Below are 25,851 nucleotides of genomic sequence, written 5' to 3' on the forward strand. Positions count from 1 at the left end.
TCTAAAAATATAGACACATACATATACATACATACATGCATTTTTTAGGCTTTTCAGAATTTTTAAATTGTGTTATTCTTGGGTTTCAGGCAAAATTTATTTTTGATTCAGTTTCATTCATTCACTCATTCATTCATTCATTTGTGTCATGGGGCCTAATTTAAATAGAATCTTTGTTCCTGGCTTATAAGATTTATACATATAAATATGAGAGGTACAGCTTAGCTATTTAATATCTATTTAAAATCATCTTTTGGGCAGACATTACTGACTTTTATTCTCTTAAATAATGTTCTTTATTTTTTTATTTTTTGTAATACTTCTTTATTTTTAAAAGAGAAAATGTTGTTTGACTATAACTTGGATATTGCTAAACCCTAATAAAATCATGCCTTAGATGGAAAAGTTTTTACTTGAATCAGTTGTTTACATTACAGATCACTCCTTTGCTGTCCAAACAGTGAATGTATAGATTTCAATCAAGGCCATCAAATAAAATAGAGATAAAGTCTAACACATTAAGCTAGAATTAACAAACATACATAAAAATTCCAGCCTTCTCAATTTGTAGAAATCAAAACCATTTCACGCTTTACTTTGGTAACAAAGAAGGAACCAGGCTTTTTTCGCTCCCTGACGAAATCACTAAGTTGTCTTGAAGACTTTTGTTTATAATGTTTTCGTGCATTCTTTTCCTCTGGACATGTTCCCCTCCCTCTAGTGAGATACTAATTAAAGAGAGGCCACTGTGACCCCTAGGTTGTTTAGAAATCACCAGGGAATGAGGCGGCAGCACAAATCTGGAAAGGAAGTGCTCATTCCCAAAATATAACACAACCCTTAAGATCATCTTATCAAAAATCTGTTGGCTTCTAATAGCAATAAGATGCCTCCTTTGATTTAAAACACATACACTTAAAACCAAACTAGAATCTCTAAGACTTACTTAAACAATACATCATATATACACGTTTTAGAAGAATTTGTAGCAAATAGCATTATCTCTTATATATCAAATGTTAGTTTATTTTAGAGACATTGAAAAACATTGAAGGCATGTTAAGTTTGATGAAGCATAGTCTAATGTGTATATGAGTTTTGGGGGGAGTTGGGGAGGGGAGGCTATATCTTGTCATACCTTTTACAGAATTTGAGACAGCTCAGATTATATATGAGAAACTTGTGTTTTTTTGTTTGTTTTTTGGACAGCAGGCAACCCTTTAATTGGAATGATAAGAAAGATGAATGCAGTACTTGCTGATCATATAGGTAAAATGAGGGCAATTTTGTTAATAATAAATGATTTGAAAGAAAATGGAAATAATTTAGTAACTTGTCTTAATAAGCAGGTGGTACTGCCTGACATCATATTATTTCCCTCTTGAAATAACTTGGTATTGCTAAGTGCTAACTTCCAAGAAGCAATTTCTTATACAACTCTGTTTGTATTTGTTTAGTAAGATGCTTTGGATTGCGAGTAATAGAGACCCACTACTGTTTGTGTTAAGTAATAAGGGTGTCATGGTTCGGAGAATATATAAGAGCATCAGAATCTCAGCTATGAGACCAGACCTCAAGGGAACCCAGGAAAGCTGCCTTCGCAGGCTTTTGGGTTGGGCAGGAACCATAGTGGTTGTGGCCTTCTGGAGACCCACTGGATGACCACTCTCAGTTCAAGGCACAAATTCAGGAACAGGAGGTTTGAATTTTTCCCCTTGAAATTCCACCTTTTCGGTCACCCAGTTGCTCTTTGTTTAGCTGGTGTCTGTGTCTGGCTACTTTGCTTCTCGCCAGCATCTCATTCCTCCACTCCTGTGAGTCTCAGTGTTGTTGAAAACCCCTGCCCTGTGAGTCAGTATTACAAGTGATGATTCCTCTGTCTCATTGTTTGTGCATCCTGCCAGCTTCAGCTTAGTCATGGCCCTCAGCTCCTTCATGGCCTCCCTTGCGAGGCCCGGCACCCGGCAATTTGCCTATGCTAGGCTCCCCGTAAATCCTGGCTGAACGAACAGATGAAGGACATCGTTAAGGGATGTAAAGAGCAAGTTATCTTCTCTTTTCATCAAACTTTAAAGGAGCTAATAATATACAAAATAATGAAAAGGCAGCTGGGAGAGAAAAGATATTTTGAAAATTTTAAGAGACCTTTAGCTTAAAAAGAATTCACTGTAATAATAGTAAAAAAGGACTTGTTTACAGAGGCACCAAAGAATTGTATATGTTTAAACTTGAGAGTCCAGACTATCACATTAAAGGATACTTTAAATTCTCCCACTTCGTGCTGCCCCTTTTAGGCAGCTGTACACATCCTTACTGTTAGGAATGGAGATAATTGGGGGCTTCAGATCTTAATCTTAATTATTTGTCTGTGAATAGCTTCTCCATTCCTGGTTGCCTTAATGCAATCATCCCTTTTATGACTGTGTTTAAACTCCCATGCCTTCCTAAAGCTGCTCATCGTTTAGCTCTTGGTTGCTCAGGGTATAAAGGTAAACACCTGGAAGGAGTTCTCAATTCTTCACCCCTTTGCTTGCTTTTTTTCTTTTTAACCGTGAAAGGTTCTGAAGCTCATTCTGTAAAATAAAATCTTTGCTCGTTTCTGCCATTTGTATAATAGTTTATAAGTAGAGCGTAGATATAATTAGACCCAAATCTGTAATTTTTCTTCTCGTTTAAAGGTTTTCAACTAAAAATTGGGTTCAAGTCTCTGAAAAGCATTTTAAAATTCAGTTGCTCAGCTGTCCCTCCAAGAGCATGAATATCCAAAGTGGTCAGTTAATGGGGCTTCCATTCCCACTGCACTTCGGAAATGATCAGCATTCTCAAATGCATTTGAGAGTATTTTCCCTCATTAGGGAAAAAGTGCTTCACAGATTCTGAAGATTTTCTGTGTGAAAACAAACAAAAACAAAATAGAACATAAAAGTGCTACATGAGTATGAGGAAAATATCCTCTTTAATTTTATGAAAATGGGACTTTTTTCTTGTATTCATAAGTCAATAAATTTAAAAGAACTTGTTTGTGGAGTTGCAACTATGTGCAAGGTGTTAAGATAGACCCCTAGCTCTTGACAAGCTTATATTCCAGTGAAACACACAGATAGAACCAAAACATGGTATGAGTGGCCATAGTAGGGAGCATATCGATTTCAGTGGTGACACCAGAGGACAGCAGTGAATGCTGACCAGGGGAAATAGAGGCTCAAGGAAGTCTGAACCGTGGGTCTGGATCCCTACAGAAAAACTGAGATTGGACTTCTCGATGTGGAGTGCTAGTTGTGGGTAAACTCCTATATGGAAAAAAGTCTAGAGCAGGGAAGAAAAGAAGGCAAAGGAAGATGACCAGAAGAGTAGACATCTTGGAATTCCACGAAGATGAGTGACGGAACTAAATCATGTTGGATGAGAGGATGAAGAGGTGCTTGGGCGTGAGTGGTGGGGGCACAAGCCACAGTATGGTAGTCTGTAACTAGAATGGGAAGTGAAGACAAGCAAACATCCACTGATGAACAGTCTTCCGAGAACTCTGGCAAAGAAGGAGAGAAGGAATAACAGCTTGAGAAGGGAAGGGGGTGCTGTGACCTGATAGAACAGAGGAATGGGAGCATAAAGACAATAAAGAGGAAGCTTACGTTTCTACATGTGGGATGGGAAGAATGATGGTGGTGTGAAGAGTAATGAAACAATGCCTGTAAAATACTTGTAACAATGCCTGGCACATTATGTACTCAAAAAAAATGTTATCTAATATTATTTTTTATTTAGAGTGCAGAATAGATGGAAGAATGGTAATTTCAGAACTTGATGTCATGCAGTGATATTAGTCCTTGAAGAAAAGTGGATAGGCAGGTTTTGTTGTAGTGGAGTTCAAGGATCCGCAGGGTTGGGGTTTTAGGTGACATATCAACTAGGAAAAGCTCTTAGCTTTGTGCTAAATTATCTGAAGGTAAGTAAATGATAAGTGATTGCTGTAATTTAACAAACTGATGTGTCTAATTTGCTTCTCCCCAAAACTGTAAGGGAGATACTGTCTCTTTTCCCTTTTTACAGTTAAACAGATTTAAGTGAAGATTGCTAAACTAGCAAGTGGTAGAGTTATCTTTTGAACGGGGCAATTTCTGTCGAAAGCTCGTGCCTGTCCGCTCCTCCATATGGTGGACAGCCATGGGCTTTCAGCAGAAATGGTGGTTTATAGGTGAGAGATGGAGATGGAGTGCATTTCGAGGGCTGTGCTGTTTTGCATTGAAGAGCGAGGAAGAGGTGTGGGGAAGACACAAGAATCAACCACTGAAGTTTCAAGGGAAGTTATGTCGTCAGGGGGAAGTCCTCCTCAGCTGCTTTAATCGCTCTAAATGCATTTTGGTACCATCTTGGGTTTTATTAATATATGCTCACTCGAGAAAACAATCATTCCTAAGCCTTCTTAGGTCAAGAGGCTGTAATTTTCGTGTACTTTATAGTAAGGTTTCTTTCTTTCTCTTTTTTATAGCAGAGCTTTATATATGTATAATAGGTTATAGATATATCTACTGTATCGATATCTATATATTATATCTATTATATATAATATGTATATCCATATATATATGTATAGGGAGGGAGAGAGACAAAGCTGGGGGAGGCAGGCAGAGAGGGAGGGAGGGAAGGGAAGAGAGAGAGTGAGAGAAGGAGTGCACATGAGCATAAGAGCGCTGAAGTTCAATGCTTATCTTTTCTGGGTTCCTGTAACCACTCTCTGTTTCGTTCTTTATAACAACACCTTTCAGATAAGGGTGGGAGAGTGTGTCCTCATCATCTCTGACTCCGAATGGTGCAGAGTAAGACACAGTGACTGATGGGAGTCTATTGCATTCTTCAGGTGTGCTGGACCTAAAAAGAGCTGCCTTTCGGAGTAGCCAGGTCCCTAAGGACTTGCCGAGCTCTCCGAGGACGCCTTTCAGCGTAGTAAGTAGTGGAGAGTACTTGGCCGACCTTGGCCGTAGTTTCAGCAGCAGAGGACTTTATGATGAAAAGACACTAGGTTGACCTGATTTAGGGCATTAATACAGTCCTTAGAAAATATAGTGCGAGCTCTTGGAAAATAGATGAGAGTAGGAAAAACTCAGAGAGGGTGGCCCATAAACTGTGATTTCAACAGAGTAAACAGGGAGGGATGAATGTGGTTTGGGTGATGGAAAAACAGAGGCTGTTTCCTGGCAAAACTCAGAGCCAGAACAGAGTGAGTTCTCGGGCAGCCAAAACAGAACAGTGATTGGAAGAGAGGGAAAGGGGGTAAAGAGGTAGAAGTGGAGTGCTTTACAAGTGATATGCACAGATTTTCATTTGATGTGGAGATTTTAGGAAGCAGAATGATAGGACCTAAGAGGTCGTGAAGAAGATATTTGGAAGCAATGTACGTAACAATTTGGAATTAATAAGGACCTGCCGGAGGGAGAAAGAGAAGACATTCCAGCAATTCTAGCTTGAGAAAACTAATAGATAATAGATACGGACAAAGGAGAGAGTCAGTAAGAACCAAAGAAATGCTGCTGATTTAGAAATCATGTATTTTCACTGTTAAGTGTAGAAATTGGCCGAGTCCTGTTTGATCAATTGGATTTGTGGCATTTTCTAACAGAAGCACATTACCTTTTTACTATCTAGACTGTCATCTTGTATCTCAACTTTTCGAATGTTTGGGTTGTTTGCTTTTTTTTTTTTTTTTAAGGAGAGATTCATAGAGGAAAGGGTAAAATGGGCAGATAAAGTAGTTATTTAAAAGAAAACTTATAACCAACTATGTAGTCCTTTCTAGGTGTTGGAGCACCAAGAATCCATTTGCCTTGGTTTCTGGATCCTCTGAAAATTAACCCCACAAGGATTTTAGTACATATCATCTAAAAATACTTTGGTTATGGAAATTTTCAAACATACATCACAGTAGAAAGATGAGCTTCAGCAATTCTCAACAAGTTGTCCATTTTTATTTACTAATAGAACTTCTAAAACTATTGTGTGACAGAATGGAATGAACGACATGATTTTCCATTACAAGGGCTTGTACACCTACTTTAAAAAAATTTGGTAATCATCAAATACTTAAATTATGATTTTTTTAAATAAAGGGGAAGGAGATATAGAGACAGGAGTAAAAGTTTTCTACAGTGATTTGCGATATTTTGTAGCCTGATATACTTAATGATGTTCATGGTAAATAGCTTAAATTAATTCTAAGGCTTCTTAAAAGAGCCCCTAAAATAGGATATATTTTCAAATCACTCAAGAGATCATGAATTACAGATCCTGGAATGATATTCTCTAATACTGAAGAAGTTTGGCTAATAAATTAGAATTTATAATTTGTCATTGAATTAACATGTCTCAAAATTATTAAGCTTGTTTGACTCTTATGGAATAATAATATCTCTTCAAATGGGACTTGCCTGAATTTTAAAGACATTATTCATTCATTCATTCATTCATTCTTTCATACATTCATTAAGCAATATTTGAATGCCTAATATGTTCCAGGCCCTGAGTTAGGTGCTTGGGATATATTAATAGTTTGATGTGTTAATAATTCCTATAAGATAATTTTCATTGTGATATCAATTACAGTTTTCTCTTATTACAAGGGAAACATTATAGATAAATGAAATTTATAGATAATCTCCAAGCCTTTGGAGACTAGGGTTGTTCCAGACTGTGAGTTGGTTCAACCTATTGTCAGTTGATGGACTGACCAGTTTGTTTCACTTTTTCATATTGGCTTTGTCTTCACACCAACAGTGAAAAGACTAAAAGGAAAGCTGCATGAGGAAGAAGGAGGAAATACAAGGGGCTAGTCACATCCTGAACAAATATGAAGTATCAGATAGTAGCATCTACTAATATCCTCGCTCCAAGTAAACCATTTGTGTTTTTTCTCTATAATGGGGTCACCTTATCTGCTAAGTTATTGTTTTTGATTCACTTTATAATTTCATATCAATTTTAAGGATTGTGATAACCATTTTAAATGTATGTCTTTTATATCTGACTTCCCTGATTCATGTAAATGTTGCTTTTGCAATCTGAAGCTGGAGGAAGACTGAGAACTGGCATTCCAGGTCCTGCAAAAAGATGGAAATCTGTTTGTAAGTCTTGTAGGTTTGAATCGATGCCGTGAGCGAAAACGGTACCAAGGCCCGATCTTTGAAATGTGTGTGTATGTCTGTGTGCATGCATCCGTGTGACTAAAACCTGATAAGGATGTAACAGTACAGAACGAATGTTCTCAAGTTCTCTTTGCAACTGACAACTTTATTTTTGTTTTTTGTTTTTTTTTTTAAAGATTTTATTTATTTATTTGACAGAGATAGAGACAGCCAGCAAGAGAGGGAACACAAGCAAGGGGAGTGGGAGAGGAAGAAGCAGGCTCATAGCGGAGGAGCCTGATGTGGGGCTCGATCCCATAACGCCGGGATCACGCCCTGAGCCGAAGGCAGACGCCTAACCGCTATGCCACCCAGGCGCCCCAGCAACTGACAACTTTAAAGCTCTAATAGCAAGAAGTGTGGAATGCAGAAGTCCGATAAATATTTATAGATTTAGGCTCCTCTCCCTTTGCCCTTTCGTATTACATAAATGCACTGTATAAAACACTGTGGGTGTAATCTGATCTGATTGTGGGGAGATGGCTGAGGAGGGAAGTAGACTGTTCAGCTTGCTCCTTTGTGATGGATGCCTTTGTGAGATGAGGGTAAAGTGTCTCCTTCTGACTTGTGGAGACTATCCCCACTCGTCCTAAGACACACGGTCAGATCTCCTTGGAAAAACTCAGTCTGTGAGTCATTTACTTGTAACGTCTTAGTAGCTCTGTGTTCTTAGGAAGGTTAAGAATGAGTGTTTGAAAAAATATATTTCTCCAGCCTCGGCTATGAATAAAAAGAACATGTGTGTGCATTATGCATGGTATCCATGCACCTGTGTGCCATATATACAGAGTCTAAGACTCACCTTTTTCACATTTCAACATCTCTGAAATAAGAATCCATCGTATGATTTATGATGTCTGATAATTACTGTTGTCCATTTTTTTCAACTGTTAGTATCTCAGTAATTGTCAAGCATCTCATCATCAGGGGCATTTTAGATTGCATGATATACAGCTTATATCCAAATATTTATGGGACACTGATCTCAGAGGGATGAGTAGGACATTGCTCTTTTCCCCAAAAAGTAAAGCAAGAAGATTTATTCTGACAGTGACAGTTTAGGTCAAGAGAAGCCATCTGGTCGTGGACTCCTATTTCCTTAATGAGGCCCACACAAATGCAAAATGCGTCGTTTATTACAACCCCTCTTGTGATCCCAAGTGATCTAAAAATTAGAATGAAAACTCCTCACATTTCCTATAATCTATGAAGCTTATTCTTTAGGATTTGATCACTCCATTTCTTAGATTCTGCTCTTTCTGACTTCAGACAGTGATCATTGCAGCTTCTTGTATGTGTGTGTGTGTATCCGAAGGCTGGCTCGCCTCATCCATTCACGACTGTAACAAAACGTATTCTATACAGGACAGTGGATTAAGCAACTCATCGGAGATTTACAGACTTTTTAAGCAATCTTATAAGATTGTTAAGGCTCAAAATAAGATGATTCTTCCCTCACTTTTATGGGTAAGGTAGTGTGGAATACAGAGAGAAAGCCCTATACAATCTATAGAAGACATAGACTAGTTCTGGAGTTGGACTGTGATACATAGGTTTAGATCTGGCGACCATTTAACATAGAACTTTGTAATAGATACAGCTAAATATGGATAGATAAAATGAATTTATTTTTGGTCAGGGAGTCCGAGGAGAGACAGTAGCATTCCTTCCATTATTGCAATACTTATTGAATGATTATTATATGCCAGACACAGGGCCTGACCCTTAATAATTCTTTCCAACCCTGAGATTCCGTATTTCCGGGCTTCATGACCTTGGGCACGTTGTTTAATCTATCTGAGGCTGTCTCACCTGTTCAAAAGAAGTGGAGAATGCCTGCCCTGCCTCCTTCCCTGAGACTTCAATATGGTTATGTACCCTAAGAATTTAACAGGATTTTAAGACTTAATAATCGTTTAGTTGAAACATTATATATTTGCCATTAGATGAAACATTAGGTAGGAAGCTGAAAGGAGGGTGGTTCTGGGAGGATCCATTTAATATCTTGTCAGCATTCTGGGAGTGTTCTTTATAGTTTGGAATTAGGAATTGCTGATGTCATGATCAGTCATATTGTCCTGACAACATCAGAATTTCCTCATTCGCCTTGTCTTCACTTGGGGAGTATCAATTTGCGACAGGTTTGTCATCTGTTTGCCCCATGCGTTCAGTGTATTAGATAACCCAGAACTAGTCATTCTTAAGGACACTTAGGGTGGGGAATTTTTATACGCTCTGTATGTAGCCCATTCCAGGGCTTTTAACTAAATATTCTGATGTTGGAAAATTTGCCATTGTACATACTCAGCTGAATAGAAATTCATTTCTAATTTTTTATTCTCTTGTTTGAACCTTTACATTTATAATTCAGTGGAGAATGAAAAGCGTCTCAGCATCCCATTTACTTAAAGGACATCATTAATTGTCCTATCACCCTCCTGTTCGAATGAAATGGACATCGTTTAATGGTTATCGTAGCAATGGAAGAGAAAGGAAACTGTTTCATTGGGGTTTTTTTCTCCTTTGTTTTTAAATGCTTTTAAAACCTCATTTGTGCTATGGATCCCAGGTTTTGGGTAACCATTGGTTATGTCCCCCAGACGTTTAGGAAAGTCTTAGGATAACCCTTGTCAGTCTGAGCTTACAGGAAGGTTTTATGTATCCCACATACAGTTGTTCTCTCTGTACTCTCGAAGTTGTCGTCCCAGCAGTTGATTTTTACTCATGGGAAGGAGATGGTCATTCCAGGTTCGAATTTTGTTTTTCATGATTTCGAGATTTTTTGGGGGGGAGGGGGCTCTAGTTTTCTACAAATTCTGTTGAAACCCTAAGTCCTTTCTGTCTCTTCCCAAGTAACAAGAGACAGATGTGATTGCTCTTCCCACAGCACAGCAGCCCCTCCCTTGCTCACCTCAGCCCTTTTCTTTCCTCACACACAGTAGATGATTATGTTACTTCCATCTCTTTAGGGAAACTGTAATTTCAAAGATCATCTCATATCTTCCATAATTTGTACATTTTACTCTAATTCATGGACAAGTCATTGAATTATCTTGAAGAATTCTGAAAATAAGCACTTGTTTTCTTATAGGCTTGCTAGAGGAATAGAGAACAACAGCTCCAATACTAGATTTCCACAGTCAGGGAAGATAGAGGATTGAGGCATCCATCCAGGTAATTTAGGAAAACAGTAATCCACAATAAATGAGAAGCGGAGCTCTTTGTCCTGGTTTTCCAAGTAGTTGACTCTTTTTTATTTTGTTTTAGAATTTGATGTAAATTCAATGTAGTAAAAATAAAGACAAAAATCTTGAATTTTTAATTCATATAGCCTTCCCCGTCCCAGATTTTTTCTTTTTTTTGAAAAGAGTAAGAACCCACATAGTTATTTTTATAGAAAAACTTTGGAAAAGAAATTTAACTTACAGAGAACCGTGATTCCAGAAATATGAGTAAGCTTTGAATTTTACTAACTATTCTTTTTAAGATTTTATTTATTTATTTGCTAGAGCGCATGCGTGCACACAAGCAGGGGGAGAGGCAGACAGAGGGAGAGGAACAAGCAGGCTCCCCGCAGAGCAGAGAGCCCGATGCGGTGCTGTATCTCAGGACCCTGGGATCATGACCTGAGCCCAAGGCAGATGCTTAACCGACTGAGCCACCCAGGTGCCCCTTATAACTATTCTGTAAGAGCAGGGCGATCACTAATTTATGAACAGAATATATCCGAAAGGTTTTTAGTGTAAATGATTTGCATCAGATTTGGAAGATGTTCGCCATAGAGAGAAATGTCCTAGATAGTGATTAAGATTTTAGTTGACCTATAAGCATCTATGAATCCCACAATGAAACGAATCACTAATGTGGTCTGCTACTACTTTCAAGGGAAAATATGTTTTCAGTTCCATTGCAGGTTTCTGGAACTACCTTCCACCTAATCACTATCCCAGCTTCTAGAAGGTAGTTCTTTTTGCATCTCTCCCAATGCCATCCTACCAAATATCCCAGAAAATAAAACTGGTTCAAGAGAGGAGTTATATCTTAGTAACCATCAGTTAAAAGAGATTTAGGAGCTAGGTTCGGTGAGAATAGATATCTGTACTATTAACTGTATATTCTAATATTGGAAAGCTTGCCTTCGTATTCAACTGAATGAAAATTCAGTGTTATTCCGTATCCCTTTTTAAGTGACTTGCCTAAGGTCAGTCACATAGATGGTAACTGAGGAAGATACACACTTAGTCTTTAGCTCTTAAGTTTTCCCCTGTGGGGTTTGGACTTGATCCTTAGCTAAGAATTACAAAGACCATTATGAGTCTTATTGGAGGCAGGGGACTTTGGATTCAGAGACACCTGAGTTCAAACCCCAGTTCCATCATGTATTGGATCTGTGGATTTGGGAAAGTTCCTTAAACCTCCAAGCTTGAGTACTTCAGTTTTCTCTTCAGTAAAGTGGGGTAAGCGTTCTTGCCTCGTGATTGTATGTCTGTGAGAGAGACAGGGAGACAGGGCAAGGGACATGCTGAGAGTGCCTGGAATATAATAGTTCCTCAATAAATGACAGCTATTATTTATTAGTCCATGCAGAGAAGCAGTAGTAGGGCAAAGCCTGTTCTGTTTGGTTCCCCAGAATAGATTTAAGAATCATTGGCTTATTGCTTGTGGTCAGACTCTTCAGAATACGGCTATGTTTATGTCGTTCTGTATGCGTTCTAGGATTTTAGCTATGGAGCTGTAGTTTTATTATAGTGGCTTCATTTTTATACAGACATGATTTTATGTGTGTCTTGGGAGGCTTTAAGTCTAGAAAAAGATCGTAGATTTTTTAAAAAGCAAAATAGTAAATAATAGAAAATATTGCTGCTACTTTAGAAATTGGGTACTTTATCAACTCTATTTTGTACCAGGAAAGAACAGAAATTTAAAGAATCTGCTGACCTCATATTTTTTCTTTCTTTCTTTTTTTTTCTCTCTCTCTTTTTCTGGGAGCCAGAGGCTTTGTGAGCTTTTAAACATAGAGATACTCAAATGTAAACAATTTTTTCGTGTGAACAGCTTATATTGACCAATACCATGTGATTATATTTTATTCATGAAAGATTGTAATTTGAAATAATGTCGGGTGAATTTTTCCTTGAGTCCTTTCTGTTTTTAATGTGATCCAGATTAAAAAAAAAAAAAAAGATGCCTGAAATGCTTTAGCAGTGATGGAGGGATGGAACCTACTACAGATCTGTTCTTTTGTTGATAGAGATGTTCTATTCTTTCTTATCTCATTGGACATCTTCTCTGCCTCCATTTTTTTTTCTTCTTTCAAAGCTTAACTTCCTCACCATACTTTCTTTGTAGTAATTTCATTCAAAGGCTCCTCTCTTCTGTGGGGCTCAGTAATGTGTGGGTTGGAATGAGGGGGTTCCCTAGCCTTTTGACTTTTTGTCATCTGCTCCCTTCTGGGAGTTCATCGATTAGCCGTGATTTCAGCAGCTATCACCCCAAATCCACACGCTGTCTCATACAAGCCCTCTATCTCAAGGTCTGTTTTTCTGGTCATCTGCATAGTGCTTCTTTCTAAATGTCTGTCAAACAAAACATGTATACATCTGAGCTTCCTCCACCCATGTTGTATATCCTGTATTGATCTTTCCCTCTGGCAGACTCCTGTAGCACATACTTGTCTAGACCACTTGGCTGGGACTTATCACTTAATGCCTTGCATTATTAGTGTATAGTAACTCGGGTACTGTAGGGGTTACAGTAGTCACCTATGAATTGGAGCATTATTTATAAGGCTTTGTGGGGAGATGGCATTACAGAGTTAAAGGAGCACAGGATAAAGTCTTTTAACCCTATCCGGGCCTCAGTTTTAGCACTTGCTTGCTCATTACTAGCGATGGGTAGGTCAGTCAAGTCCTCCTTTTTTCCCTGTCCTCTGTAAATGGAGCCTAATCACCCTTCCCACTTCATAGGATTGTTGCCAATGATTTATAAATGAAAGTCACATTTTCAGATTGTTTTTTAGGACAAATGTCTCCTAAATTCAGATTCTCAAATTCCAGGTCTACAAATGCTTGGAGGTCGTGTGGGTCTCCTCTCCTCTGCAGAGATGGGCTCAGTCCTTATTAGCCTCCTTTGCAGACTCTTCCTGCCTTACAGAGTGTGATCTCTGGTGCTGCCCACGGTCTTCCCATTCACACCGAAATGATCCCGGTCCAACACATAACTACTTTAAAGGAAATGGGACAAAAACAAATCCGGGAGAAAAACTTCAGGGCACCTAGGCTATTGAAATAGACTTTTTGCCACACTTTTTTTTTTTTTAACCTCTGAAAGTTAAGTCTGTGGTGTACACAGACTTAGAAAGCTCTTTTTACTTGTCAATTCCATCTATACCCTCGCTCCTGCTCTTTGATGGTCAGCCAGACATCCTAGGCTTCAGTTATGTATACAGTACACCCACTTAAATCTACAAACCACTGCTATAAAACCTGGAAAAACAATAATAACAGCTGCCATTTATTGGGTTTGGCACTTTGTTGGTATACTGTATGCATACTTAAGACAGTCTGTGAGGAGTCTGGGACTCGGAGAGGTGAACTCACTTGCCCCAAACCATGTGGCTAGTAAGTGAGAAGCTGAAATGTGGAGCCAGATCTGTTCGGCTATTTAAATTTTGTTCTTCGGATTGTGAAATCCAGATTCACTTAAGCCATCTGAAGAAGAGGGGGGTGTGGGGTTAAGTATACACATGGAGGGGCTGTTGGAAGCCAAAGCAGCTCTAGGGACTGCTGCTCCCTTCACCATCTCACGGCCAAGTGCTCGCCCGCTCCTGGCGTCTGCTTTATTCTCTGCTTGCTGCCAGGCAGCTTCCTGTTTACTCATAGTTTCTGCTGCTTCATAACCTTGGCTTGCATATGGTTTTGGCTTTTTGTGGCCTCAACTCTACCCCCTGGCACTGTTGCAGTTTCTGCCCCTTTCCTAACTAGTTCAGCTCTTGGAGTTTTCTGAATCAGATTCCCAAGGGTGAGAATCTGATTGGCTCTGTTCATTTTTTTATCCGAACCATGTCATAACCATGTCATAGGTCACCGGCCTGTCTCTGGATTGGCTGCTCTTGGGTCAGATTCCCATAACTTTACCCACCAGCTGAGCTGGGGGTGGAGGGTGTTGTAGGACTGCCCGGACAGCAAAGTCTCAGTTTCCCTTTCAGGAGAAGGAGCATTTACAGGACAGATTCCAAAGCCCTTACTCTTCCCATGATAACTTGCAGTTTCTCTGGAATGTTTCCTTGCTTTGTCTGTCTTAAAACATATTTGTTTCAAAGGTCAATAAACTTTCCCAAATGAATCTCCCTAGGCTCTATCCCTGTAATCATTTACAACTAAGACTTGTGAATATCTATAACTGATTATATATACACACACATGATTTCATATTTCTGTTATTTCTCTTAGGTTGGAATCACTTGGGCTTTAGTGACTTCATTACATTTTATAGTCTTTGAGGCTATCTTCTCCTTTCTTTATAATGCGTTACTTAGTTAAGAGTATAGTACCTCCCTAAGTCTGAAACTTTTGAACCCTGGCTGGTAGACGTTGTTTTTAAAAATATATGCCTTTGTGTTCTCTCCTTGTATATCATTCATCATTACAGGACACTAAATTTTTCTGATATTTAGAAATCTTTTTTATTCTTAAAAAGAGTCTTTTTAATATTATTTATATTTAATAAGAATACTAATGTATTCTTAGTAAACTTAGTATAAAATATTGTTAGTATATTTTATTATTCTAACTTAAATTTTGTTATCACTTGAAATTTGCCTTATCCCTGTAAAACTATTTCAGGGTATCAAATCACGTCTTAGCATTCTAGAATAGCACAACATCAAAAGTATTGTGAACTTAGAGCAGAGCCATAGAAAAATTAATCTGTGCTGTTCTTTGTGGTTTAGATTGTGGTTTCCTAAGAGACCAATCATGACAACTGAGGTTGTACATGGAATTTTTTCCATAGATGATAGGTCTGAACTTCTGGGGTCCTGGGCATTAAGTTCTCAGGAAAAGGTGCCTGTAACTTGAACAGTTCTACCTAACACCTTTTATTTTATACCTGTGGTTGATAACTTGCAGTAAAACATCCTAGTGACAGGAGACAGCAAACTGACAGCTGAAACAATTGTAAACCCACGGAGTAGTAGGAAATAGTTCTAGCATATATGTCATATTAACATGCAACTGAATGTTAGTTGTGCTGTGTTTATTTAAATCACTTTAAAGGACAGATATGTTTCTGTGAATTTTATCTAGCAAGTTCTTTCTTGTCCACGGTGTACCTAGTACTGTGCCTGGAATAAGTTCCTTTGTTGCTTTTTGTTTTTAGTGGAAAGACTAAGGAATTACATATATGTATATTTTGTGTGTACAGTTGTTAATTAGGTGAGACTTGCTAGTTCTCACCACTTTTGCTGGAGAATGTTGGGAGCATCTTGGAATATGGAGGTGGAATATGGTAGCTAAGTCACCAGCAGGTTATGTAAGGTGAATATTTTCAGTTCCTTGCTGCCGGAAAGACCTTTGAAGAGCCACACCTTTTTTTTGTTTGTTTATTTATTTATTTATTTAGTAATCTCTACACGCAACATGGGGCTCAAACTCAGAACCCTGAGATCAAATAGCCACAGCTTCACTAGAAGACCCTAGCGGACACTTTGATTTCCTTATGGCAGCCAGAAGTTGAGTGCCTTCACTTCTTAGAGGAGTTAGGATTTTTCATTATCATGGCAGATGGCTCTTTCCAAGGTGTTAGAGGCCAGAGGCCAGGGGAAGAACTTTGTAATACCGCTGTGATACTACCCTGTAATACAGCTGAACAGGCCAACATGAAAGATGGCAAGCCTACCAGACCCTGTGGGGTCTGCCTGCAGGACTTGCTGTAGAGGCCTTCTGGAATGCACAGGTTCTAGGCTTCATACACCAACCTGAAAGTGATCAAGAAAGGGGGCGTCTTGAGCGCCTTAGGTGATTTCAACTGGGAAACAAAGGAAACTACCTCCTCCCTTTGTCTCCTTTTTGCAGTTTCTGTGCCCCTTCAATAGAACACATTCGGTGGCATCTATTATTTAACGTATAGAAGGATTACACTATTCCAGTTTAAGGGAAGGCTTATCAAACCAATGGCCGTAAGTGATTTTCGCTATTTGATATTGTCTTCTTGAAGGTAAGCCAGTAAACTCTGGCATGGGAACGAAGTACAGAACTTTACCGTGCATGCTTGGCGGTGAGAGGGTGGGGAGTGAAGACCTGTTTTCCATGCTAAAATTTAAGCGTTGTGATTTGGGGGAACTCGGATTTGCAGAGGTTTGATGGAAGGCTGGTTTGTTGGTTGAAGTAGGAGTGATTGCTCCAACCCTTTTGGGGGAGACTGGGGGTGGGGGTGGTGGGTAGTTTGGAAGGATGAAAGAAGAGAGAAGACCCGGGACTGGTTCAGTTACTATCCAGGTGTCAGAGTGCTCCCCGAAGCCATACCCTTAAAAGGGGCTTCGAGCAGGGGTGCAAAGCTACCGCTGGTGCTTAGGCAAAGAGCCGAGGGGAAAAAAAGAAAAGGGGAGGGGGGGGTGGCTACTCCAAGGAATGTGCGGCACGCGGGGAGCCAGACCCAACCATTGCACGGAGCGGGGGCGCCGGTGGCTCCCCGGGCGGCGCGGCCCCGGCCCCGGCCCCAAGCCCGGGAGGGAGCGAGCGGGGGCCGATCGGCTGGCGGGGCTGCGGGCGCGGCGCCCAGAGGGCGGGCGGGGAGGCGCGGGTGGGCCTGGGCGCGGCGCGAGGCGGTGCGCGGCCGCCTCCCCGCCCCCGGCCGGCGCGCTCTCGGGGCGGTGGTTGAGGCCGCGGTAGGTGGGGACGCGGCGGCGCTGCTCCTCCGCTGCCGCCGGGAGAGTCCGCGGCGCCGCCAGCTCCGCGCGCGAACTCCCGTCCATGGCACGCAGGGCGGCGGCCGCCCGAGCTGCCCGAGTCTCGCCCGCCGCCGCCGCCGTCGCGCCGCACTTTTAGGCGAGTCCGGAGGTCGGGGGCGGAGGAGAAGTCAGCCCCGAGCTGTAGCCCCCGCCGGCCGCCGCCGCGCGGCGAGAGGGAGTTCCCAGAGCGCCGCGGCCCGGGCCGGCCCCTCCTGCGCCCTCCCCCTCGCTGCGAGGCTGCCCCGCGCCCGCGCCCGCCGCCCGCGCCCGCCGCGATGATCTTCCCCAGCAGCAGCGGCAACCCCGGGGGCAGCAGCAACTGCAGGACGCCCTATCGCAAGCAGGTGAGGCGGCGGCCGGGATGCCGCGCCGAGGCCGGCCGCCCAGCTTTACAAAGGGCGCCAGCGCTCGGCCGGACACCGCTCCCCTCCACGGAGGGACCGGACTGGGCGGTGACCTTGTTTCCGAAGGAGGCGGCCCGCGGGGACGGCTCGGGCCGGTGACCTTAGCAGGGGAGATGCCCTCGTCTCCGCCGACCGCGCCGGGTGGGACGTGGAGGAAGGGGAAGGGGCGGAGAGGCGGCGAGAGCGCAGCGCGCCGGGCCAGGGGCTTCTCCCAGCTCTGCAACAAGTTTGGGTTTTTTTCCCCCCCTGAAACCTTTGTGTGTAGAAGAGTACGATAATAAGTCGTAACATCGGCTTGCCACAATCTTCACTGGGAACCTGAAAGAACCTGCCTGATTCATAGCAAACCCGGAAGACCAATATGTGTGTGTGTGTGTGTGTGTGTGTGTGTGTGTGTGTGTGTGTGTGTGTGTGTGTTAGCGCGCTTCCCTCCCCCCCATATATATATTTAAAAAAGACGAAACAGGAACTTCTGTCACTTTCTCAAGGTTTTCAGTTTTCAGAAGCACAGGGAAATCCTGTGACATCCTAGTTGCAGAGATACTTGGATAAGCCTGAGTCATACACATGCCTTTTCCTATTTTAATACCGTTTCATACATTTTTTAACAGATTGAACTCCAAAGGCACTTTAGTGGTTAGATCGAAATCCCCTGCCGGGAAAAGGAGTGGAGCTGGGAGCTTATAGTTTCGGCCTTTTGTTTTGTTTTTCATCTTTGTTTTTAAAAGAAGGTTACTGAAGCCATGTTGTGATAAATCTCCCAGAGCCTTTCATCAGCAGCAATAACAAAACCTAGCTTTAAATTATGTAAAAAATGTGCAGGTCTGTTTAGAAAAGGTTAAACTGATTTAGAGGTCAGCGGCAAGATGCTTGTTGAGAAAACAAAAACACGATTGCAGATATTTTTCTTCCATAATAAATCTCTTGTCTACATCCTTAGCCACGGAGACAAATCAATTAAGTTATTATCCCAATAATGATACAAGCGAACTCTATCCTTCCATGCAGACCGTGGCTCTGTTAAGATCATGACAGATGACAGGGATGCCTGGTGGCTTTCCTAAAGACATTCACAGGATTATTGATTATATGTAGTCCTTTTTGTTCTCAAAGTCATTTGGTGGGAGGTATGTCTTAGCATAAATATATCTGAAAGTAGGGTTAATTTGGTCAAACACTGTTGGTGTTAAAAAAGTATTGTTTTCTGGTCTTTGGTTCTTTCACTTGTTAGCTTTCCCTTGAAAAGGCAGTAAACACCCTGGTCTGGGTGCCCTTGCTGTCCAAGTCAATGCAACTTTTACCTGGCTTAAGAAAAGCTTTTTTTAATGAAAAAAAAAAAATCTGCATTTCTGACTTGTCTGAAGTATATGCTAAAATTGTCTGGATTCAGAACCAGGCATCTCTAAACTCACTTCATGTGGCCTCATTTAAAATAAATACCCTCAGATCCAGCACACTTACATCAACTTCATCAATGATGCCAATTTACAAGAAATATTCTTCTCCTGAACCCTCCTCTTCCACCCACCTCTCTCTACCTGAAAAGATGGCTAATTATGTAAAGGCCTTGTGTATTCATTTATTTGTTGTCAAAACCCGGCGGGGTGTTAGCTCTGAAATGGGGAAAAGGCTCTGAGGGCAAGGCCCTTTTGCTGTGAGGGGCTGGGGGTTTTGTGTGTGGAGGGGGACAGCCTGCTGGTCTGGAGCACGCTGATAAGATGCTCTTCTTTTCACTGGGCTCTCCTTAGATTCAGAGACTAAAAGGGCTGACTGAATCAGAAAAACAAACAGACTTTCTTTTTTCTATAGGCAAAGAAAGAAATGAATGTGTAGGCATTATACAGACACAAGACCCCGGGTACCAGTGGTATTTGAGTCAAAGGCTTCTTTTGTTAGTATTTAGCCATTCACTGGGAAAGCACACTTCCAGCGTGGGGACCTGGTTACCGGGAGTGACTTTGTGATCTCATCCTGGCTTAGTCTAAACGGGAAGTCTAATTAATGCTTTTCGTAAGATTCTGTGATGTTAAGCTTGCACCTTTCAGTTTGTATTAATTTGTCCATTTCGATGAAAGACTAGGTAAATTTTAGGTGTATGGCGTGGTTTAATTTTAATCTACAAATATATAAGCAGCTCTGAGAGCTGATTTCAGGTAATTTGGTTGAGGAAAAAAAAAATTGAATGTGAGGGATACCTAAAAATCACCTTTGGAAAAAGATAGGAGATTCACAGTTTTTTAGACATCTGTATTAGTAGTAGCTAACCATCCCCGAGCACCTTACTGCCTGCTGGTCGATGTTCTGAATGCTTAAGTGGATTAACTAATTTCAGTCATCTTGACAGTCCGATGAGACAGGTAATACTATCTCCTGTACAGTTGAGAAAACTGAGGCATAGATGAGGTAACGTGTCCAGTCAGTACAACCCCAAGTGCAGAGCCGGGATTTGGACCCTGGCAGTCAAGCTCATAAAACCATCGCATTGCCAGTGCCTGCTTACGTGCACATCTCAAGAGAAACAGAGCTCATCCGCATCACTGCCCATTGCCTTTCTCATCTCGAAAGTCCACTTGAGGGAGTCCTCCTTTTTTATTTTTTATTTTTTTTTTGAGGGGGAGGGTGGAGGTTGTGGGGTTGAAAGTGAAGGATGAAGTAGATGGATGAAATGGATGATGGGTTCGTGATATTTGAAAGACAAAGTATTGCTTCAGTGAGTGACTGTGGAATCTCTTTTTTAAACCTTTATATTTTACATGTATAGGAGTCAGCCAGTTTCAGTTAAAGCAGAGGGGGGTGGTGCTCGTCCCCCTCCTGCCCCATGTAGTATTCGAGGGCATCAAAGAGCACTGATCTCCGGCATCATCTCGGATAAACAGGATTTTCCTGCCTCACAGGCCTATGAGCACATTAGAAATACACCTGCTTGGCTCAGGTTAAAGTGAGACACTTTTGCGTGAAGTGATAACCCAGCAGGCAGTATCTAGACAAAGATGGTCTGTTCAGGCCTCAGTGGAGAAGTGTGCACACCCTATTATTGTTGACTGTGACTTTCAGATACGTGGTACTCCTTAAGCGTATCGAGTCTGACTGTATGAAAATGCCCCTACCACCAAAACAAGAACCATTTATTAGTACTTCTGTACTACGAACATATGTTATTGTGTTTCAGAGGGGAAAAAAATGCTGTATGGGAAAGGCTTTACGTACAGAAAACAAATATTTCCATTTTGCTTTGAATTCTTTTATTAGCCGCTTCTCTCTCCACATTTTCTGACTTCCATTTTAGAACTGCTCTCTCTGGGTAGTTGACTCAGTTATGTCATAGAATTTGGTTTTTACAAATTGTGGCATGTAGCAATTCCTTTCTTGCTATATGCCCTCGTGGTTTCCAACGGGGCCTTTGAGGTAGAGGAGTGAATGCAAGAATTTTCGTGTGTGTGTGTGTGTGTGTATCTTTCTTTACAAATGATATTGCCAGCTAATAGCTGTACTTGTTAAATGTTGCTAACTTTTGATGAGTGAAGTACTTATCTCCCCAGTTTAAGTAGATTTACATAGTTTGCCACTTTCTTGAAGATTAACTGGGTGTAGCTGCACGTGAAGACGCCAACAGTGATTCAGTGTTTGGCCTTGTTGGAGGATGACATAGAAAGCTGTTGATTAATCCTCTTCAAGCACTTTCTGTTCACAGCAATCGAAGTGTAGTAGATTGGGGTTTTGTTAAGTTTGAAGATTAAAGTTGTGCATAGAAATATTTAAATGAACACTGTCTAAGCTACTCCCAATTTGTTGCTTTTAGAAAAAGGTAAATATACTCAGGCCACCGAGACTGGCAGTTGAAGGGAAGGTAGCAGAAAACTAAATTGGTATGCATAAGTAAGGTCTTATCCTTTTTTCACGTAGGCTATCTCAGTGTGTTGGTGATTCAGTAGTATTTATGAATTAAGGAGCTGTGCTTTAAATATGTATCCATAGCTATTTGAAAAGTACAGAATTCTGCATCTGTGATTACCCCCTTTTTCTGCTGGGTACCCCTTTTGGCGGCTCACTGCATTTTCTGTAGTTCAGATTTTGAACACATTTCTTCTTTTTGTTCTTTCTTCCGTTTAGGGACTGATGTCAGCTGGGCTCACCACATATTGGCAATACTTTTCAAACCCATTCTTGGTGGTAGGGCGTGAGTGTGTGTGTGTGGGGGGGGGGGGGGGGGAGTCTGCCTTGCCCAGGTTTCTGAGAATATCTTTCCAAAGCACTCCACCAAAAATAAGTATTTATAGATATATAGATGATATTCCCTCCCAACCTCAATTATATTTTATCTTCACAACATCCATATAAAGGAGGGAAGGGTCAGGAATTTTGAGGCCGTGAATGTATTAAATGGCCTAGTTGGCGAAAGCTAGGTCTCTGACATCAAGGGCTGGGTCTGCTACCAGGAAAAAGAGAAGGAAGCCCAGCTAAGAACAGCTGGAGGGAGCCCCACTACACTTCCCTTTCCTTGGCCTCCCAAAGACATGTGGCACACAGAGCGTCCCAGATTTCAGCTTTGGAAAGTGTAGCTCTGTAATTTATTAGAGCTTTTTGTTTGTTTCATAGGCCTTTAGGGTTGTCAGGTAACATCCAGGACGCCAAGTTAAATTTGAATTTCCAATAAGTAATGAATAATTTCTTATATCTGTATGTCCCATATATTGCGTGGTTCTGTGTATTTTTATTTGCTCAGTCCAGCAAGCCCGTCTCCCAGGAACCTGATTCGCTTTTTAAAACTAGTTATTAAAAAATCATCATTACAAACCATATTTTTCCTTTTTTCCACTAACATTTTGTCTCTTAGCATATACTTTGAACCCTGATGATAATGCAGATTTCACACTGTCACTTATTTAATGGTCCCTCAACCTAATGGGAAGACCCTGGCTTAATTTCTGGCTCTACCATTTGCATGCTTTTCACTTAACCCGTCGAAGCCTCGGTTTCTGTTAAGGAAAGGTAATGGTGCCCATTCCACAGTGTTGTTGCCATCAGTCCTTCCGAGGTGCTGTTATTATTCGTGTCCCCACAGAGCAAGTAACAGCAGGTGGTCCTGGGAGGCTCAGTGTGATCCTGGGAGACCCTGACACAGCCTGTAAGAATGGACTGTGTTTAGAAAGTGGGAACAGCCTCCAGATGGGTCAGGACCTGGAGCTTGAAGAGGAGACTCCACCACTGGAAGGGGAGAGAGAAAGAACCAAAAAGTAGAAAAGTGCATTCCACTGTATTTTAAAACAATTATTCGTGTATCATGCTCTTATTAGCAGAGATTGCCTTCTCTTTGGGGGAGAGAAAGCCTTTCAGTCCTCTCTATTTTATGCAAAGATATGATTGGAGAAGGAAAAACAGAGCCTTGACGACTCTTATCAATAAACATTTCTACCCTTCAATTTGCTTGAAAACAGCTATGATTATTAGTATATGCATGATGATTTCCTGAATTCTTTCCTTTGTCTTGTTTGTATATTTGGTTTTCAAAGACGCCGTCTTTGCATTACTCAGAAAAAAAAATAAACATTTTTTTTTTTTTTTTTTTGTCCTTGGACATCTGTAGGTGTTTGGTGGGTGTTTGTTTTTAATCTCGCATCTGTAGAGAATGCTTTACTTAACACATTCTAAAAGCTTAGTAAATCTTAAAATAGGATAGGCGGACCATGAGGAAAGGAAGCAAGCTTTTTCTGGAGTAAAGACAGGTGAAAAAATTAAGTGGAACAAACTGAATTCTGTGTTCAAGAAGTGAATCAATATAGCTCTTGTTATTTAGCACGTATTATGTGGCAGCAGTGACAGCCAAACTTGGTGTGAGACAGAGTGCTCCCCTAATAAATAGAATTGTATTTTGGTTCCACTTTGCTGATTTAAACATATGGAATTTCAAAACAATAAAGTGTAAACTAGGGAGGATTATATTCAAATTTGTTAATTGTGCATACACTACAGTCTCAAAATTGCGTTAAAAAAAAGGACTGGAGGAAAATTGCCAAAATATTAACAAATATTTTCCTCTGTTGGTAGGTAGAATCACGAGTGACTGACTTATTTTTAGGGATTGTTTACATTTTTTTCAAACTTCTAGTCTTTCTTTCTTCTCACAATAAACATATAAGTTCTTCGGTTGTCAAGGAAAAAAGTGAAAAAAATTTTAGAAAATCATATTATTTTAATGTCTAAAAATTGTGAACATCCAAGAAATTCATGTCATTGAGAATTTCAGCCTTCGGCACTTAGGTGCTACTTGGTTCTGCGCCTGCGCTTTGAGATGGCCTTTCCTAGTCTTCATCAATTTCTGTTCTTCTTTTTACTGCAAACTCTTAATACCATCTTTTTTGAAGTCACCTATTACTGATGGCTAGTTTTTGTATTTAGGAACTTAGTATTTTCCTATTTTATAGAGACCACAGAGGCCGTCTATGTTTTGATGCTTAGAACTGTTTTTAAGACATTTTTGGGACACCAGTTTATCTACATGAGTCAGTAAGGGGAAGATGTAGCTATCTATATGGAATTGCATATTCTAGATGACTTTTCAAGAAAGCGGCTCTCCTAAATCCTGAGGCATCGACCACTATCGTCTCTGTTTTCATTTAACTTACAGCTGCACTTAAATACAGCTGTTTTGTGGACAGATAAATTCCCCCCGTGTTTCATTTCCACATTAAATGTGAAAAACCGACCCTGTTCTACTACTTATGTCAGAATCCTTTGGCTTTATTATGAATGCTCCGACTATCTTCATCACACACTTCCTTTTTAGCGTTAGCTTTTAGAAAGGGCAGCAGAGTGGGAGGGGTGGCTTCTTTCCAGGCGGCTTTAATTTATAATGGAACATGAGGTTTCTGTAAGAAAGACACCATACAGATAATGTCAGCATTTCAGAGGCTGTTGTTGCTGTGTAACCCAGGGGGATTTTCAGTGCATCAGGGGAGTTTTAGCTGTGTACGGACCGTGGAGGCTGCAAGGCTTCCGAGTGAGAGGAGGAGAGAGCCTGAGGGAGGAAGGAAGAGGTGGGGGCTGAGAGAGAGAGAGAAAGGAAAGCAGTGCTGCCTCGTCGCGTTCTTACTGTGTTAGCTGATGCGTCACTTGACAACATCTGTTGAAGTCTCATTGTTTCGGTACTGTGTATGTAGGTTGGACGCAGATATGTGGCTTCATGTTGTGCCTTATCTCAGGTTATTACACTGCATTTTTTTCTTCGTGTCATTCCCATCACCTAGACTTTCCTTTCAGCTCTGTTCCAAGACCAGATCTGTCTCTCCCTCCCCCTCAGGGAACTGCCTAAAAGTGGCCCCTTTGGAAGACCATTTATGATCAAACCAGTCCCACCTAGTGAAAGACTCTAGAAATGACTTTGTCTTACTTTCTCTCTCTGTATTCTCAGTTTTATAGGTCACATGCATTAGACCAATTCCAAAGGAGTGGATATGTTCTTTTGTTGAACTGAAAGTTTAACAGACTCCAAAACATTGAGTTGAATAATTAGTGAGTGTGTAACATAATTTAGGTGGTTTTGGGAACAGCCATCCTTCCGTCAGTAGTAGGCTGGGGACATGCAGGGGCTACACTGTTGCTCATCAGGGAAGAGGCTGTGCAGGGAAATCAGCTGTTGAAATAGCTGTGAGATAGTGAGGACCTGAAAGAAGGCAGTTAAATTGTGGACAAGAGGAACAACCAAATTTCATAGACATTTGAGTACGTAAGACCCCTAAAATTGTATGTAAAATGTTGCATGTATTAGCTCTTTCCTGGGGAGAGGTTCCTAGCTTTCATCAGTGTGCCAAAGGGATCTGTGTCCTCCAAAAGATTTTATGACCACATCTGGAAGGAGACGGAGAACTTGAAAGATGATGCCAAATTTCTAACTCAGTAGATGGGATCGTTGGTTACATCATGGAAGGTGACATTTCAGGCGGAAGGGACATGACAGCAGATTGAAGATAGAACGCATGGGCTTAATATATTAGGTGAAGTGTGAGTAATTCAGGTTAGCCAGACTGCAGGATAGAGGTTGGAGGGCAGGGGTAGGTATAGGGTCTAGCTTGCTAGAATGGCTGGAGGAGAGAGCCTGAGTTTGGAAGGTGGTGCCCAGTTGAAATAAAGCTGTAAAAAGGAGTAGTGGCAGTGTGGAGGGATTTGATGAGATGGATTTAAGATTGTACACAAAGAATTGACAAGATTTGGCTGGTGACTAGATGGGGAGGGTGGCTTAATAAAAGAGGGTCCTAGGTTTTCCGGTTTTAGATGGTCAGGAAAATGAAAAGTTAATATAGCCTTGCTTGTTCTGGGCTCAGTGGTA

General features: G+C 41.0%; 1 protein-coding gene across 7 annotated transcripts in view; it reads left to right on the forward strand.

Moving 5' to 3' along the window:
• The window catches only part of RBMS1 (RNA binding motif single stranded interacting protein 1), a 207,908-nt gene that overhangs the window by 61,380 nt on the left and 120,677 nt on the right, over positions 1-25,851 (forward strand). For 2 of the 7 annotated variants that reach the window (XM_040644593.1, XM_040644597.1), the window contains exon 1: positions 17,088-17,468. The exons of the other annotated variants lie outside the window; for them this stretch is intronic. In XM_040644593.1, coding sequence (XP_040500527.1) covers positions 17,400-17,468 — 69 coding nt within the window. In that variant the 5' untranslated portion in view covers positions 17,088-17,399. Of the gene's footprint in view, positions 1-17,087; positions 17,469-25,851 lie in introns of those variants that run through there. 7 annotated transcript variants of the gene reach the window in all.

Source organism: Ursus maritimus, unplaced genomic scaffold (assembly GCF_017311325.1).
Source record: "Ursus maritimus isolate PB19 unplaced genomic scaffold, ASM1731132v1 scaffold_1, whole genome shotgun sequence".
NCBI lineage: Eukaryota > Metazoa > Chordata > Mammalia > Carnivora > Ursidae > Ursus > Ursus maritimus.